The 19,156-nt window shown below is 38.0% G+C and overlaps 1 protein-coding gene and 1 pseudogene across 1 annotated transcript; both read left to right on the forward strand.

Annotated features, from left to right (window-relative positions):
• The first annotated feature begins 1,110 nt into the window (after positions 1-1,110).
• On the forward strand, positions 1,111-17,844 carry LOC107764195 (uncharacterized). Its single transcript, XM_075245292.1, has 14 exons — positions 1,111-1,484; positions 9,735-9,896; positions 10,169-10,234; positions 10,382-10,525; positions 10,607-10,720; positions 10,941-11,042; positions 11,164-11,349; positions 12,825-12,914; positions 12,980-13,114; positions 14,607-14,729; positions 14,830-14,915; positions 14,996-15,608; positions 15,765-15,842; positions 16,427-17,844. The coding sequence occupies exons 1-14, from the start codon at positions 1,218-1,220 to the stop codon at positions 17,468-17,470; spliced, it is 3,210 nt and encodes a 1,069-aa protein (XP_075101393.1). The 5' UTR covers positions 1,111-1,217; the 3' UTR covers positions 17,471-17,844.
• Positions 2,865-2,981, forward strand: LOC142177715 (U6 spliceosomal RNA; annotated as a pseudogene).
• Positions 17,845-19,156: the final 1,312 nt, after the last annotated feature.

A 19,156-nucleotide genomic window follows, 5' to 3' on the forward strand; every position in this document is an offset into this window, starting at 1 on the left:
TATGAAAGTGCCGGCGACAAGGCCCCGACTATACCTCAAAACACAATGTATAATATCAAGTGACATAAGGCCCCGGAATAGAGTAGGCCCCGAAATAGAGTAGGGCTCACCAAAATCTGTTGAGTAGAGGGTAACTGCTAACGAGGTCAAAGCTGCCTGCTGACGAACCACCTGCATCCATTAAATATGCAGCGCCCCCGGCAAAAGAGACATTAGTACATATGAAATAGTACTAGTATGTAAAACTAAATGCCCTATCATGAAGTAGAGTACCAACATAAAATGAGGTAAACATGGAATCAATAAAGAACTCAAGTAATACTAAATGCCAAGTTAAAACATAATCAATTCCAATTAAGTATTAACAATTTTGGTTGGGAGATCATTAGCCACCGATCATCTCATCATGCACGAGGCACAAAGTTCGATAACAGCTCGATCGGCTAAGCCATCTCTCCACGAATAAATATGGATCGACATGTGATGTGAATCAAATACAATAATAAAAAGGAGGAACCGCCATGGGTGCGACGCCTGGGTCCGGTCGCCACATATGCTGTGTGAGTCGACATCAACTTTTGCTAGCAATCACCTCATCCCAATTAAGGGGAATAATCTCAATACAATATACCACAGGAATTCATCCCTCAATCAACTCGTACACTGGCACGTGTAGTTTAAGGTGTGGACCTTTACAACCCACCATTCCTCGGCTCGCTAATGATACTTCCAAAAATATTTTTATATACAAAAGGAATAGAAATATAAATGTATTCATTTAATAGCCTTTCATACCATATATAGCTTCATTAGCACTTTTAACCACTCACAAGTAAAAATTGCAAAAATAGTAGATATGAACCCATAACTTTAAAAATATAATGAGTTCAATATTAAAACCTTAAAAATTGAACCTATAGATTTTAAATCCTCGATCCGCCTCTTACCTTATACAAATTTTAACTTTCAAAAACTCTTTTTAGGATTTTAAATTTTTAATTCTAAAAGTAAATTCTTTTCAACTCCTCAAATTTTGCTCAAACTGGTCAAAAAAGAAGGAAAAAAAAAAGAAAAAGAAAAAGAGATCAGTCTCTTGGTTGCCCTCACGCACGCTCCAACATCTTGTAAAATAAGAAATCATTCTCTTCACACCGATTCGTTTCCCTCTTTTCTAATTAAACACACACACTCTCTCTCTCCTACAAGTCGCACACATCATGAGGAGGCTATTCGGCAGAGGTTCCGCCGGAGACTCGCCGCAGCAACCTTCGCCGTCACCGTCGCCGCCACTGTCCTCTCTTCACTCCTCCGTTAACATTGCCGCTGGTCCGGCGAGACCGATACGTTTCGTGTACTGCGATGAAAAAGGAAAGTTCCAGCTCGATCCGGAAGCCCTTTCGATACTTCAACTCGTGAAGGAGCCAGTTGGTATTGTCTCCGTTTGTGGTCGCGCTCGTCAAGGCAAGAGCTTTATACTTAATCAGGTAAATTTCAGTAAAGTTAGAGATAAAGGTAAAGCCTTTTTGTATGTGTTTTTGTTAATTATGTTAATTAAGGTTTGTAACTTAGTGTTATTCTCCGATTCTATATGAGAGTGAGCCTAATGCTAGGGTTGTGCTTCTCAGTGCTAGTTTTGGTTAGAATTGGGATTTTGGAAACTAGCCATCAATTATTTAGTTGTTTAATGACTAGAATTTCAAGCATATTGCTCTGAAACTTGAGATACATAATCATTAAATCACTCAATCAACTGTGCCTTAGCTCCAGGGTTTAGTTCAAGTGGCAAAGGTTGAGGGACGTGTGACTTAGTTCACATGTTCGAGCCCTGCGCCATTCGAACTAAGCCAGCTATTTAAGTGGGGAAGTATAGAGAGGTGGGCCCATCCGAGTTTCTAAGGCTGTACCTGGTCCTTAAGGTTTGCCCTAGATGGATTTCTCGATCATAAAGAAAAAAGAGCCTTAATTAAATGGTACCATTAAAGAAAGAAAGAAAGACGTAGAGCAAAAATATATTTGGAAGAATTCACGAAGCACACTGGGATTAGAATGTTGGGAAAGATATTTATGAGTTGGTTGAAGGATGTTCTTTGTACGGGCTTAACTATTTTATGTTAGCTCAACATGCTTATCCAGATGAATTAGATTGCTTTCTAGGAGTGGTTTAACCTATCAAAGATTTTTACCTTTAAAAGTTTACATAACTCAGTAAATTTATAGATAAAATAAAGCCCTTTTTTGTGGTTAATTACGTTTCTTAGGGTTTATAGTTTAGTGTTAATTTTTCTGATTTTGTGTGAGAGTGAGTGTGAGTTTATGGTTCTGTTTGTTAGGGTTTTGCCTGTCAATGTTGTAGGTTTTGGTTAGAATTGGGATTTTGAAAGCTAGTAGCCAACTATTTAATTGTTTGAGGACTAGAATTATCAAGCACATTGCTCTAAGACTTGAGATACAGAATCACTAAATCAATCAATCAAACCATGACTTAGTCCCAGTGGAGACAAAATCACTAGGCAACTTCTTTCCATTTGTCTAAGCTTTGGTGGACAGAATTACATGGTACTTGTGCTGTTGAGAGGTAACTGGTCCACTGTTGTAGAATTAGTCGAGGTGTGTACAAGTTGACCCGAATGCCATCGTTGTCGAAAAAAAAACTATGCCTTAACCCAAACCTTAGACCCAAACATGTTGGAGTCAACTATATGAATTCTCACTTCATTTAAGCTCAATTCATGTCATCGTTATTCCAATAAAAATTATAAGTGAAAAGTAAGTTAAATACATATATAAATAATAGTCATAATAATAATTTTTGAAATTCTCGAATAAAACTAAATCTTATTCCTCATTAGTAGATACCACTTATACCGATCTTTTTATCGGATGTCCCATAAATATTGGAACTATATAGAGAAGATTAGCATGAACCCTGCGCAAGGATGACACACACAAATCGAGAAATGGTGCCAAAACAATGGATTTTTTTCTTCCATTGTACCATTAAAAAAAATAAAGAGGTAGAGCAGAAACATGTTTGGAAGAATTCACGAAATACACCGGGATAAGAATGTTGGGAAATATATAAATGGATTATTTGAAGGAGGTACATTGTACGACCTTAACTATAGTGAGTTAATTAAACATGCTTATCTATACGACACAACAAGTATTTGCTTTGCAACAACAACACCACCCTAGTGTAATCCTACCAGTAGGGTCTAGGAGGGTAGAATGTACGCGGACCTTACCTCTACCCGAAGAAGGTAGAGAGGCTGTTTCCGGAAGACCCTCGGCTCAGAAATGATAGAGAGGACAGAGTAACAACAAGCAACAATACCAGCAAACCAAACAGAAAACGGAAGCAAGGGAAACGGTAAGCAATAACAGAACTATAATCTCATAATAAGAAAATACAAAATTAACACTGAGGGATGCATTAAAACTACTGGAACGAGCAAGGACACTGCTCGGCTACCTAGCCTATTACCTTAATTCTTGACCTCCACACGACAAATATTTGCTTTAGTTTATCTAAATTGTTTGAAGGGGAGTCTTGGAGCAACGGTAAAGTTGTCTTTGTGTGACCTATAGACAGTGTTGTGAAAAGCGCTCGTTGCTCGTTTCAGCGCTTTAAGCGTGAAGCGAAGCGAGGCGGCCACTGTGTCGCTTCTGTAGGGTGAAGCGTAGCAGGTAGGTTGAAGCGTCCGCTTTTGCCAGAAAAGCGAGAAGCGCTCACTTTTGTCTTTTAAGTCACTGATAAATAAAAAAGCTCAGTCTTTTTTTTACAAAATCAGCGAGCAGCAAAGCAAGCAACGACTAGTGTTTCATTTTAAAGCCCAGGGTTTTTCTTCTTCTTCGTCTTCTTCTTCTTCTTCTCAATGCTTAAAATAGCAGCGAAATGCTACCAATTTTTTTTCCCCTTCAGTTTTTCTTTTTCTCATTCTCTTCTTCTTCTTATTATTTCTTCTTCTTTTTCTCATTCTCTTCTTCTTCTTATTTTCGTTTCAAATCCTTAAAATTGTAGCGAAATGCTGCCAAATTTTTTCCCCCTTCAGTTCTTCATCTTTTGTTCTTAGTCTCACTGCCATTTTTTTTAGTATTGACAGTTACATGTGTTGTATGCAGTTACATCTGTAACATGTGTTGTCTATGCAATATTAATTTTAATATTTTTCTTAATTCTACTTCACTTCATAAAAGTGAGCTCTTCGCTTCACGCTTTAAGCGAAAAGAGGCTTGTCGTTTTTCCTCGCTTCACGTTCTTCACAACACTGGTATTGACACATATTACATTGGATAAGTTCTTATGTCTGCAGAGAGTGGGTGAAGAAATCTTGCGCTCTAGATTATTCTCATCACCTGAATATGCTTCAGAACTCATGTGGAATACAAATAACTGTTGCCATTGAGCCAAAAAAAAATCATCAAACCAGAAATAGCATTATTGCAAATGTTTATCTGTGACTGTGTGCCTTCAACTACCCAAAGATTGTCTTCGTTAAAACTACTTATCAAAATAGCCACTTTAACAGCTCCCATCCCAATTTTTTTTTTTTTTTTTTGCAAAGCCTCCATATGTTCCTTTTGCCCTGGATTTCTCTTTTTAAAACTATTGGCTAGTTCTTCTAGAGTGATTTCACTCCCTGTTACAATTTGTGTACGTCAGGGTTCCTCGGGCAAATGCATTTATGCTACAATTCCTTTTATACGTGGAAAGATTCCCATCATTATTGTTTTTCGAGCTCTATATAATCTAATTGTCAAGGAGATAGTGCAATATATTTGCTGGGATGGTAATGGCACTGAAATGATGGAGTTGTTACGTCCCTCTTTGGAATTCGTGATACAAAATCAAGAGGTACTTTTCATGATGTCTTTGCTAAAGATGTGATTCTTTAAATTGACAATTTCAGTATCTTTTTTCCGAGTATATGATTGAGGTTTCTTTCGAGACTAAAAATTCAGTGTTACAACGATTATCTTCATTCCAGCCTACTAATGCTTTTTCTCCTACTCTTTTTTGGTACTCATTGAGTTTAGTTACCTAATTTTACTAGGTTGCTTTGGACTATATTGGAAAGAGAGGGAAACCTTGTAGTGCCTTTAGGAATGAGAGAATTCGGTACGTTTTTTTAATTGCCCAACTCGGACACTATTCTTCATGTGACCTGTCAGAAACCTAAGGATATCTCAATGTGTTGCAGGTATGCGAAAGAGATTCTTCAGAAAAAAATGTTTCCTCATGTTGGAGTCGACGAGAATTGCTGGAAGGATAAAGCATATTATTTTGGGTACAATTTTTGGGTCTTTATGTGGAACATATTTTTGAGTTGTGCGATCACTCTATTAGTTCCTCGTAGAAACCTTTGTCACTAACAAACCTTTGAAATCACTCTATTAGTTCCTCGTAGAAACCTTTGTCACTAACAAACCTTCAAAAACCTAATGCTCGCACGACTCAAAAATATGTTGCAGATAAAGATCCAAAAATTGTACCCGAAATAATATGCTTTATCGTTCCAGCAATTCTCGTCGACTCCAACATGAGGAAACATTTTTTTCTGAAGAATCTCTTTCGCATACCTGCAACACATTGAGATATCCTTAGGTTTCCGACATGTCACATGAAGAATAGTGTCCGAGTTAGGCAACTAAAAAAACGTACCAGATTCTCTCATTCCTAAAGACACTACGAGGTTTCCCTCTTTCCAATATAGTCCAAAGCAACCTAGTAAAATTAGGTAACTAAACTCAATGAGTACCAAAAAAGAGCACGAGAAAAAGCATTAGTAGGCTGGAATGAAGATAATCGTTGTAACACTGAATTTTTAGTCTCGAAAGAAACCTCAATCATATACTCGGAAAAAAGATACTGAAATTGTCAATTTAAAGAATCACATCTTTAGCAAAAGACATCATGAAAAGTACCTCTTGGTTTTGTATCACACCTGCTTCTTCCAAAGAGGGACGTAACAACTCCATCATTTCAGTGTCATTACCATCCCAGCATATATATTGCACTATCTCCTTGATAATTAGATTATATAGAGCTCGAAAAACAATAATGATGGGAATCTTTCCACGTATAAAAAGTATTGTAGCATAAATGCATTTGCCCGAGGAACCCTGACGTACACAAATTGTAACAGGAAGTGAAATCACTCTAGAAGAACTAGCCAATAGTTTTAAAAAGAGAAATGCAGGGCAGAAGGAACATATGGAGGCTTTGCAAAAAAAAAATAGATTGGGATGGGAGCTGTTAAAGTAGCTATTTTGATAAGTAGTTTTAACGAAGACAATCTTTGGGTAGTTGAAGGCACACAGTCACAGATAAACATTTGCAATAATGCTATTTCTGGTTTGATGATTTTTTTTTGGCTCAATGGCAACAGTTATTTGTATTCCACATGAGTTCTGAAGCATATTCAGGTGATGAGAATAATTTAGAGTGCAAGATTCCTTCACCCACTCTCTGCAGACATAAGAACTTATCCAATGTAATATGTGTCAATACCAGTGTTGTGAAGACCGTGAAGCGAGAAAAAGCGACAAGCCCCTTTTCTCTTAAAGCGTGAAGCAAAGCGCTCGCTTTTTTGAAGTGAAGCGGAATTAAGAAAAATATTAAAATTAATACTGCATAGACAATACATGTTACACATGTAACTGCCAATTTTAAAAAAATTGGCAGTGAGACTAAGAACAAAAGATAAAGAACTGAAGGGAAAAGAAAAATTGGCAGCATTTTGCTGCAATTTTAAGGACTTAAAACGAAAATAAGAAGAGAATGAGTAAAAGAAGAAGAATTGAAGGGGAAAAAAATTTGGCAGCATTTCGCTGCTATTTTCAGCACTGAGAAGAAGAAGAAAAAAACATACCTGGGCTTGAAAATTGAAACCCTAGTCGCTGCAAACATACCTGGGCTTTAAAAATGAAACACTAGTCCCTGCTTGCTCTGCTGCTCGCTGATTTTGTAAAAAAAGACTGAGCTTTTTTATTTATTAGTGACTTAAAAGACTAAAGCGAGCGCTTCCGTCGCTTCTCGCTTCGCTAGCGCTTCTCGCTTTTTTGGCAAAAGCGGACGCTTCAACCTACCTGCTACGCTTCACCCTACAGAAGCGACACAGTGGCCGCCTCGCTTCGCTTCACGCTTAAAGCGCTGAAGCGAACGCTTTTCACAACACTGGTCAATACTAGGGTGCTCAATCAATAGTCAGATGGAAGCAATGAGAAAGAGACTTACATGCTGGTGTTAAGGATCTCCATGATCATATGGAGTTCAAATGGGTCAAGGAATGCAAAATGATTGTTGTTGATGATTCAATATGGCAGACCTACATTAAGATAAGCCCTGATGCTAGATTGGTTCATGGACGGATGATTAGGAACTATAATGAACTCTCTTTATCTTAAGTAATGAAGAACTGAAATCTCTGGAAATAGTGTTGATATGATTTGAATTGGACTCTACGCAACGATGCATACGCCGAACTAGCAAATGAAAATCAAGGAGATAGTAGGCTTGTAAACATACCCTTTTTTCTCTAGTCTTTGATAGCATCCACACATACATAGTAGTCGGAGGACGGTCCTGCGAGTCGACCACGGAACGCACGTCAGCAACAAACTCAAATCTATTCCCGTTGACTCTTCTGGAATACACCGACATGGTTGGACCTCGTCCTCTCCTGAGCTATTACCACCCTCTCACAGCCATTCACGATGAAGTATCCACCTTCATCATATGGACACTCTCGATTTCGAATTTTTCCTTTTGTCCAAGCCCCATCTTACACGCAATCACGTGATCTAAGCATTATGGGAACCTAACAAGATTGATAAGTCAGTAAATTAACAACAAACTACGGGTTATACTTGTAATGAATGGTTGGCAAGCTAGATAATTTTACCTTCCCAATTAGGACTTGTTCATAGTCTTTAGTCTCAGTTACTTTACAACCATCAAGCCCTTGCATGATGACTTTCTTTGTGATATTCGCATACAAGGGCAACGAAAAGGTCAAGTTCCGGCACCTCGCCATCATTGGATTTAGTTTAATAACGGAACCATCAAAGTCTGTCACTTTCCAATCCACTAGGAGAAAAATTCGACGAAATATGACCTTGTGGATGGCCTACATAGAAAAAAATGTTAGTTAAGATAGTTCAAGAATAACTAAATCCTTATAATATTTTTAGTAACAAATATCATCCTTTAAGTTTCACAAAGTTAACAATATTGCCCCCACTGTCAGTGATAAGGAAGCACACACATGTGATTAAAAATATATATTCCAAACAACAATGAAAAATGTACTAAGTTCTAACCTCCGAATTGCTAACTTCTATATCTGAATGATGTGCGATTTGTGGCAGACTGTCGATGAAATTATTGAAGGATTCTATTTGTTGATTCACCAATCCATTGCTTTTGAAGTAACGTTGGATGACTTCCCAACTCTCATGTTCTGTGATCTCATCATCCATTGTAACAAACACTCTGTGTAATGGGTGAGAGAGAATAGCGATGAACATAGGGCTGAAACTGCAGATTATAACTATCTCTTCCCTCTTAATCTAATCGTGCATAATGCACTTTCAATATAATAGGTCCCGTTTGGCGATAGATATTATTTCAAATATTTGCAAATTAGTATTTGGTTCACAAATTTGGTATTTTAACTTCAAGTGAAATAGAGAATTTGAAGTCTGAAAAACTAGTTCGGGAAGAATTTCAATTGAAATAATGGTTTTCACTCACAAACACTCAACTTTCTTTCCAAGAAGAGTGTTCTATTTTTTTCATGGACTCTATTTATAGATCACGGGTTCAAGCCGTGGAAGCAACCACTAATGCTTGCATTAGGGTAGTCTATCTACGTCACACCCTTGGGGTGCGGCCCTTCGCTGGATCCCTGCGTGAACACAGGATACTTTGTGCACCCAGCTGCCCTTTTTTCATCTAAATTGTTTGTTAAGGTTCCAGAAAAAGATAATGACCGAGGAATCTGGAGTTCAAGTTCCTGTCATTTTCTGCTTACTGTAGTCATCTGCCCAATATCAAAGAAAGATACCTTTGTTCCGAGGATCAAAAGAGAGATGAACCATAATAAAAGGATGTATGAATAAGAAACTATGTTTTGGAGGGTTTCAACTTTCTACTGGAGTTCACTATAGGTGGATGTATATATTTTCCTAGATTTAGGGTTTTACGCCTTGGATGGCTTCTCTTATTTGTTGTTTTGAGAAGCAGAGATCTGAAACTTTAATGCGAAGAGACTCAGTTAACCGTCCATATTAGTTCAGGGCATAAGCACCTGATTTTTCTAGTTTTATGTGTTGGAAAGTTGCAGGAATGATCTATTAGAGGGGAGACCATTCTGATTAACCATATGGAGCTACTTTGGTTTTCTTTGTGTTTCTTCTGTAACTCCTTTTTATTGTCGCCTTATGCAGTAAGCTTGTCATCCTCTGTCTATAGATTGTTTCGTGTACATTTCATGCATATATTGCAGTCAACTCATGAGTCAAAGCCATAGCACAGTGACACTGTTCTTCTTTTAGAAACTCAAATGATTTATGTTATTATCAAGATCGATTACAATAGGATCACAGTTATCTGTACTAATTACTTATACAGCTATTTACTTAGTTTCTCAATTAAATTTCTATATGTAACTTAGAGCTGCTTCCTACTTTGCCGAAAACATGTAACTGAGTGCCTGCTGTTTGCCCAATAGCTTCTTGGCAGGAGTAGTGGCTTTCAAGTGGCGCCAACTCATCGTCCATGTACAAAAGGTATTTGGTTGTGGAGTGCACCTTTAAGGAGAACTGCTCTTGATGGAACTGAATACAACCTGTTACTATTGGACACAGAAGGAATTGATGCTTACGATCAAACGGTTAGTTTCGACCCTTTAACATATTTATTATTGGGGCTTTGAAGAAGGAATAACCTGCATACTGATAAGTGTCAATATATTTACTACTTACTCACCTGGCACATGCTATATGACTTATATACTTTATTCTTATTCATTTGGTGTTGCTAAACTTTTCACTAGCTGAAGGAACTAGTTCCACAATCCAAGAAAATGTCTTATTTTTTCCTGTGTCCTGTCAATGACTGTCTTTTGCCTTTTGTAAATTTCTGTTTTGTTTTGCTGTTTGACAGGGAACATATAGCACACAGATATTCTCCTTGGCGGTCCTTCTTTCAAGTATGTTTGTATATAACCAGGTAAGGAGCACTCAATCATGGGTCTTGTTCGCTTTTTTTGATATGACCTTCTTGTTAGACTGTATACCGTTTTCCCGTCATGATTCAGTGAATTTGTACAGTTTGTTTTTTTGGTGTCTTCATAATCTCTTTAATCCCTTAATTTAGATGGGTGGTATCGATGAAGCTGCACTTGACCGCCTCTCTCTTGTCACTGAAATGACTAGACATATTCGTGTTAGAGCCTCTGGAGGAAGGGCCAGTGCGTCTGAGCTTGGACAGTTCTCCCCAATCTTCGTTTGGTTGCTTAGGGTAATTCTGAATTTATTTATTTATATTTCTTCTGTGCTTGCTTGTGTAACTGTTAACCTATATTTTTTCTCTCTGCAAAAGGATTTTTATTTGGACTTGGTTGAGGACAACTGCAAAATAACTCCGCGGGACTACCTTGAACTTGCTTTGAGGCCAGTTCAAGGTGGTGGGAGGGATGTTGCTGCCAAAAATGAGGTATATACTTTCCATTAGTGTTCTCTTTTGCTTTACTATGCTGTAATTAATCAATTTCTATTATAACCATCCCTCTTTAAACGACTGGTTCCCTGAACTTTCACGTCTTTTACTTGTCAGAGTAAAACAAGAATGTTTTTATGTATCCTGAAAGCATCCCTTTTTGTCTTCTAATGAGCTAGCGGTAGATTGGGTAACCATTTGGAACTTCTGACTGCAGATTAGGGAATCCATTCGTGCTCTTTTCCCTGACAGAGAATGCTTCACCCTTGTGCGGCCTTTGAGCAATGAAAATGAGCTTCAACGGCTAGATCAAATACCAGTCAGTGCTTAATACTCTTTCATATATTCCATTCTCTACTATCATAGATTCTATCTAATTGTGATTCTGGTTGCGGAAACCCTTTAAATATTCTAATTGTGGTGCCAATTTTCACTTGCAGTTGGAAAACATGAGGCCAGAGTTTAAAGCAGGTCTTGATGCTTTGACAAGATTTGTTTTTGAGAGGACAAGACCCAAGCAAGTTGGAGGGACTATTATGACAGGACCGCTCTTTGCTCGTATAACTCAGTCCTTCCTGGATGCTCTTAACAATGGTGCAGTGCCTACCATCACCTCTTCATGGCAGGTTAGTTATGTTCTTAATGGCAGATATACTGCCTTTTCCTTTCCACATCAGACGTTCTTCTCTGTATCTGCTCAGTTAGTGTGGCCAATAGTAACATTATTCTTTTCATCACCAACACCTTTGACCCAATAGAGTGACAAAAAAGAAACCGCTGATCATTGTTTCACGGCTGTTACTCAATCCTTAATTAGATTGACTTTTAGCACCAAGAAAGTGGCCCTGAACAGAAAGAACAAGGACTAATAGAGGTCTTAAGTCTAGGTCGTATAGCCTTATACTAGAGAAAAACTATTGGAGAAGGTAAGCAAGATCTTTTACAAGGCACCTAACTAGTCCCAAAGAGAATTTCTCAGAAGCAAAGTCTTAGAAGAAGAGTTGCAGGTCCTCTCCTGTAAAGGTTGGTTATTTCTTAACGAGGACTCAGCACCATCAAGATACTATTTAGTTATTTAAGTATAAATATTTTTGGGATAAGGTAATAAATTTAAGTGAAGAAGGGCAAAAAAGGGAAAATATACAAGGAGTAACCAAAAAGTAGAAAACCTTACAAAAGGACATGGTTTTCTACGAATGACACCCAATCTTCTATACAAATAGGTACCTCATGTGTGCATCAAAAGTAAATAAGGGGATATAATCTTATAGACATCTTAAATATACTATCAGAATATGTCAATTACTATTAAGAAGATATTTTACCAATTAAGTTAAGATCACCATAAATATCCATAGTTCCAGATTACATTTGAAAAGTTATTAATCTAACTTAGCATCACACCTCAATAAAATGTCTCAATATAAGAGTTTTCTTAGGGAGGCTACTCGTTCTTCTCTTCTTAGAGATTCGTCGAATATGTTCTTAGCCTTATGAATTTGGAATTTAATTTTGTAATTTCTTGCTATTGCATGAGATTCACTGCCTCTTTGTTTCATCATTATGGCTCGAATTGTTACGCTGGGGAACAACTGGCGCATTTGGTTCTGTTTGGTGTCCAGTTTCAAGGACATGAAGTTTCGAAATTAAAAAGAAAGTTTATAGTCTGGACACCGACTGATGTCTGATGAGCGTCATGCAAATGTTAGATATCTGACATGATATCAATATGTAACCATAGCTTTGGTGTCTGGACTGGGCAAGTTCTTGCATGTTCTTATTATATTTACCATGCTTCACGCACAAGTGAATTAGTCATCTTCAGAATTGCTATGATATTCACTCTTCATTTTTCATTTAAGAAAAAAATATAAGGGAAGAGAAATTTGAGGTAAGTGAAACAACATGACAAGCCAACAAGTGAATGATTTGTAGTAGAATCTTATGGATGTTATTTAACTTCCCATGGCATTGTTTTCATTACTGAAATGGTTTAAGGTTTTCAGCTGAAGCCAAGTGCTACTGTGTTAGTTCACTCTATGTACCCAGCTTATGCTCTTTAATGTATGCCGATGCATGTTTTTCCTTTTGATTTCTGCAGAGTGTTGAGGAAGCTGAGTGTCAAAGGGCATACGATTTGGCTGCTGATAGATACATGGCTTCTTTTGATCGTTCTAAGCCTCCGGAGGAAGTAAGTATTGCTTTATTTTCTTTGGCATCATTATCTGGCTGCTTCTAATATTTCAATCATGGCAGGGTGCACTAAGAGAAGCCCATGAAGATGCAGCTCAAAAGTCCATGACAGAATTTAATTCTACTGCTGTGGGGGCTGGATCCATCAGGATGAAATATGAGAAGCGTCTCCAAAATTTCATAAAAAAGGCATTTGAGGTTAGTTTTTCCTACGCCATTTACTTCGAATATGGAGCATAAAGTGCATATGAGAAAACAAGCAACATGTTTGTGTCATAATACATTCCTTTGTGGAGGATGAGCTAATTCTAATTTTATTTTGCTTCTGCACCATACGTATCCGCAGTAAAAAAGAAAAAAAGAAATTCACAAGGTTGCTTCTGCATTCAATAACTTCTTTGCTTATACTCCGGAATGGTAAAACGGCTGGTATTAGTGATATTTTCCAATAGGTATGCCAATAGACAACACTGGCTAGGTTCTAGGAAAAGTGTCACAGGGGGGTGGGGGGTGCATGCTGACAATTATTTAGTGAGATTAGGATTTGAATGATAACCAGGGACATGGCTTTCATATTATTGCTTCATTGGAGGTTTTTAAGTTTTTGAACTTAGTAGCATTTTTTTAATGATGTTTTGGCTTTGAGCCATGGATTGGCCCTGGATGAAAACAAAATTCCTCCTGGCTTTCAGGGATGGTTCAGATAATGCTTTCAGATAGAACCATTATCATTTCTCGTTGAGTATGTTAATACGGAGAGCTTTTTCTATTTTTCATAGAAAGGCAGAACCTATTTGCACAAAAGTCAAGCTCTAGAATTTTCATTTGATCTTCTTGTTTTTTGATCGGTAATGTAAGGATATTATTTCTGATGTAAAAATCAGCATTTAGGACATTTGATCTTCATTTAAAGTTGTGAAAAAGAGAAGACGAGAGAAATACTAAATGATTTAGTGAAAACATCCAAGACTATTCTAGGATGATGAAATGAGGAAAAGTTCCTACTTAACAGGATTCTTAATTAATCTGTACAATTGTTCTGTTCTTTGGGTAAGTGTACAATTGTTCTGCTTAGACTGTGGTTATTTGCACTAATAACCCTTGCATTAGGGTAGGCTGCCTACATCACACCACTTGGGGTGCGGCCCTTCTCTGGACCCTGAGTGAGTGTGGGATGCTATTTGCACTGGGCTGGCCTTCAATATTGAATTTCAGTCAACTGCCTGGTTATGAAGTTATTGTAGCTTCTTTCGTCGTATAAGTGACCTGTGGAATAAGGACCTTAATTCCTTCCTTCATTTACGACTTTTTTCTCTGCTAACCAGGTGATATTTGAGTCAAAGTTTAGGCATAGTGTGTTTGGTCCGTTTGTTTCTTCCCAGATAAGTGCCTGTCCTGTGTAGTGTCAGTTCTTATCTGTTTAATATCTGTACACGGGCCATCTGCTCACACGACATTGACTATATATGTTATATGGACTGGCCCGTTGACATTCTAGCTGGGATTTAGTTAAAGGTTTCTGGTCCCTTCAAATGGAATGACTTGTCGACCTAGACAGTTTTGTCAGGATGTTTTTGGGTGCGAGTATCTATGCTATGCTAGTAAATAGCTCTTTTGAATTGTTGAGTATCTATGCTATGCTAGTAAATAGCTCTTTTGAATTGTTGATTCGGTTTTTATGTTGATGCAGGAGCTTAAAAAGGATGCCTTTAGGGAGGCTTATCTACAATGTTCAAATGCGATTCAGGACATGGAAAAGGAACTGAGGATGGCTTGTCATGCTCCTGATGCAAACATAGATGGTGTGCTTAAGGTAAGCCCTTTTCACAATAAATATTAGCCAACCTTTTGTGGCTAAACTGGAATTTAGTTTATTGGTTACCAATGTCCTGGAATGCATATGCCATATGCAGGTTCTTGACTGTTCAGTGTCCAAGTATGAAGCAACTTGCCAAGGTCCTGAAAAGTGGAGAAAATTGAGTGTCTTCTTACAACAAAGGTTTGTATATTAATGATTCTTTGTTGATTCTTTCTTACAACAAAAGTTTGTATATATGTCACATCACATTGATTTTCCAGCTTGGAAGGTCCACTTTTTGATCTCATCAAGAAGCAGATAGACCAGATTGGATCAGAGAAAACCACTCTTGCATTGAAGTGCCGTTCCATCGAGGATAAGATGAATTTACTTAACAAACAACTGGAAGCTAGTGAGAAGTATAAATCTGAGTATTTGAAGCGTTATGAAGATGCCATCAACGACAAGAAGCAGCTTGCAGATGATTACACGAGTCGTATTACAAATTTGCAGAGTAAATATAGTTCATTGGAAGAGAGATATTCCAGCTTATCAAAAACAGTCAGTTCTGCTAAACATGTGTCCGCAGAATGGAAAAGAAAATATGAACAACTTCTATTGAAGCAGAAGGCTGATGAAGACCAATCAACTGCAGAAGTATCTGTTCTGAAGTCCAGAACTGCTGCTGCTGAAGCAAGGCTTGCTGCTGCCAAAGAACAAGCTGAATCGGCTCAGGAGGAGGCTGAGGAGTGGAAACGTAAATATGACATTGCCGTCAAGGAAGTTAAGAATGCTCTTGAGAAGGCAGCATCTGTTCAAGAGCGCGCAAACAAGGAAACCCAACTGAGAGAAGACACTTTAAGAGATGATTTTTCGAGCACTCTGGCTGATAAGGTGAAAATATTGCTATGAATATTGGTTCAATTTCAATGTGCTGCTTTGTTTGATTTTCTTCTCTTCCCTCTTTGAAACATCATTTGTGAGTGTGCTGGGCTGCTTCCTTGGTTTCCAAGATGATATTTAAAGTTCTATTTGTTCATGAAACTGCAGGAAGAAGAAATAAAAGACAAGGCATCTAAGCTTGAGCAGGCTGAGCAGCGTTTAGCGACACTGAATTTGGAGTTGAGGGTGAGTTTCTGCTTTTCTAAACCAATATAACTTGCATTTCACCATCTTATGTATGAAAAAAGGGGTTGGTATGATGGGGCAACATAACAGTCAGAAAGGGGTCGTGTGGTGGGGGGGGTGTGTGTGTGTGTGGGGGGGGGGGGGGTCACTCTGTTATTTTAAAGTGGGCTTGCCGACCTTTTTTTTTTGTTTGCCCGAGCTTCTGATGTTTTTTTGTGTTGGCCCTTTGCATTTGAAGTGCAGAGACTTTTATTTAGCAGTCTAATAACCTTTTAGTTATGTGCTACCTTGTGAACTGAAAGGAAAGATTGCCAATTAGATCTGGCGAATGGAAATCTTGCTTTAGGTCAAACTTTTATGATTGGTACCAACTTATCTCTGGCAATACAACTGGGTAACCAGACTATGTAAGCAAAAGGATATTCACGCTCATTATTTATGTGGTAATTTAATAGATTTGCATGTGTGTTAGTACTAATGACTGCCTGAATGGAGCTCAAAGGATCCCAACTAGTTTGGGATTGAGGCATAGTTGATTGATTATATTAGTGCTAATGACTATTCTTTGATTATTCTTCTTACAGGCTGCTGAATCAAAGGTAAAGAACTATGATCTAGAAGTGTCAGCTTTGAAGATTGAAGTCAAGGAATTGGGTGAAAGGCTAGAGAATATCAATGCTACTGCACAATCATTTGAAAGAGAAGCTAGAATTCTGGAACAGGAGAAGGTTCATCTTGAGCAGAAGTACCGGTCAGAGTTCAATAGATTTGAGGATATTCAGGATAGATATAAATCAGCTGAAAGAGAGGCTAAAAGGGCAACTGAGCTGGCTGATAAAGCAAGGGCTGAAGCAGCTACGGCCTTGAAAGAAAAGAACGAAATTCAGCGATTAGCTATGGAAAGATTAGCTCAGATTGAGAAGGCTGATAGAAATATTGAAAACTTACAGAGGCAAAAAGATGACTTGGCTGATGAAGTACGGAGGTGTCGTGCTGCTGAGGACGATGCAAGGTCAAAAGTTACAATGCTGGAGGCCCGAGTAGAAGAAAGGGAAAAAGAAATTGAGATGCTACTGAAATCAAATAATGAACAGAGGGCCAGTACTGTGCAAGTCCTTGAGAGTCTGTTGGAGACCGAGCGTGCGGCACGTGCTGAAGCAACCAACAGGGCGGAAGCACTATCTGTTCAGTTGCAAGCTACACAAGGAAAGCTAGATCTTCTTCAGCAACAGTTAACTGCAGTTCGGCTGAATGAAACTGCACTGGATAGCAAACTTAGAACTGCTTCCCATGGCAAACGTACCAGGATAGATGAATGTGATGCTGGATTTGAATCTGTCCATGACATGGACACAGATGATAGAGTAACAAGGGGAAATAAGAAATCCAGGAGTACAACCAGTCCTCTAAAGTTTACTTCCCCAGATGATGGTGGTTCCGTTTATAGAGGAGATGATGATACTCATAGTCAACAAACAAATGGTGAGGATTATACGAAATTTACAGTGCAGAAACTAAGGCAGGAGCTCACAAAGCATGATTTTGGTGCTGAACTGTTCCAACTGAAGAATCCAAACAAGAAGGATATCCTAGCTTTATATGAGAAATGTGTCCTCCAGAAATCATAGTGTTGTGTAGAAAAGGTTGTAAGTAGCTCAGTTATAGGCAAAGGCGTACAGTTTCTCGGTCGAGGATTTGGGTGCTGGTTTTCGCGAACATCTTTTTGAGTTCTTAATGGAAAGCTTATATCCCTATAAGGTGGCTACAGAAGCTTGCTATATGCTGCTGCTGTCGAAGCTTTTGTGTGACATAGTATTTTTCCTTCTGGTGTGCACTTTAACTTGGGGATTTTGTTTTGAGTTTCCTAGTGTGGCGGTCTTAGATGATGGTTTATACTTTATAGAGGTTTAAAAGTCATGTAAAATAACCAGGCCTTATTCTCATTCGTCTGTGCAGTATTGATGCTTAGTGGGGTTGATGTTAGTTCTCGTGATTAGTAATATTATGTCTTCTTGCTTATGGATTAGTATGTTTTCTTTACTCTAGGGGATTCTACAATTTTTTTTTTTTAAAGTTTGTTTTCCAGGTTTTATGCCTCGTTTCCTTCACTTGTCCTTTCGCACGCTGTTTATCAATCAATTACGTCTAGATCCCAGGCTAGTTGGAAGTAGGCAAAGTAAGTCGTATGCCTTATTTCATACATCTGAAAAAAGTTGGAACCACATGACGCATACAATAGTATCTGCTAACCCCTTGATCTTTTGCTAGCTCTCGTAATATGCTTCTTCTCTGACTTGAGCCTTCCTTTCTGGTTTTACCCTAGTAGGCTAGGCAAATCAATTTTCTAGTTTGCTGATATTAATGTGACTGACTCTAGAATATATATATGAATAATATAATATCATCACGTGAGACTATATATGTTTGAGTACAATCCATGTCTCTGGTTTGCATAAGTTGTTCAATTTGATAATGTCAAAAAGGGGGCACATCTAATAAGCTGCAAAAGGTTTCAAGTAAGATACATTTAAACCTAAACCTAAATCTAAATATTCCTTTTTAAAGAAAACTGGTGTTACTAATCTGTGAATTCATGCAGCAGGAGCATAGTCATAGTCTCCATCATCGTCATCGTCATCTCCTTCCAAAGATGCTGCAGGAGCATAGTCATAATCTCCATCATCGTCGTCACCACCTCCTTCTAAACATGCTGCTGGAGCATAATCATATCCATCATCTCCATCATTGTCTCCATCTGAATATGTCGACCTTCTCTTCTGGAACCCAATAATCTTGAAAATGCAAGACATTTTACTATTATCTCTTATAGAAATATTAAAATATGAGATATTGGGTGTTGTATGTCTTTGATAGGATATTATGAGAGATGGTTTTTGGGTGTGTATGATTGGTGAAGAAAGCATTTTCTTATATAAAGGTACGTAAGAGCCAACTATGGACTCATTTTGACGGATGTTGTCACGTTAGAAAGTGTGTTATGTTAGCTGAAGAATGTGCAAAGCCATAAGCTTGGCTGCATTTAAGCTATTTTTGGGGGCTGCATATCCAAAATTCACTTTACATGTCATCCATCAAATATGATGAGTAGGGGCGGAGCTAGGGGCGCAAGGGGTACATTCGAATCTTCTTTACCAAAAAATTAGTGTATAGTCAAAATTAATTATTTTGTAAGTATATATATTTAATAAATTTTGAATCTCCATGTGTTTACTTCTTTATATTTTCTTTTTGGTTGATAAAGTATGATGATGAGTACTACTGCTAAAGGTTACATATTCTAAATAGAATCCCTC

This window comes from Nicotiana tabacum, chromosome 23 (assembly GCF_000715075.1).
Source record: "Nicotiana tabacum cultivar K326 chromosome 23, ASM71507v2, whole genome shotgun sequence".
Lineage (NCBI taxonomy): Eukaryota > Viridiplantae > Streptophyta > Magnoliopsida > Solanales > Solanaceae > Nicotiana > Nicotiana tabacum.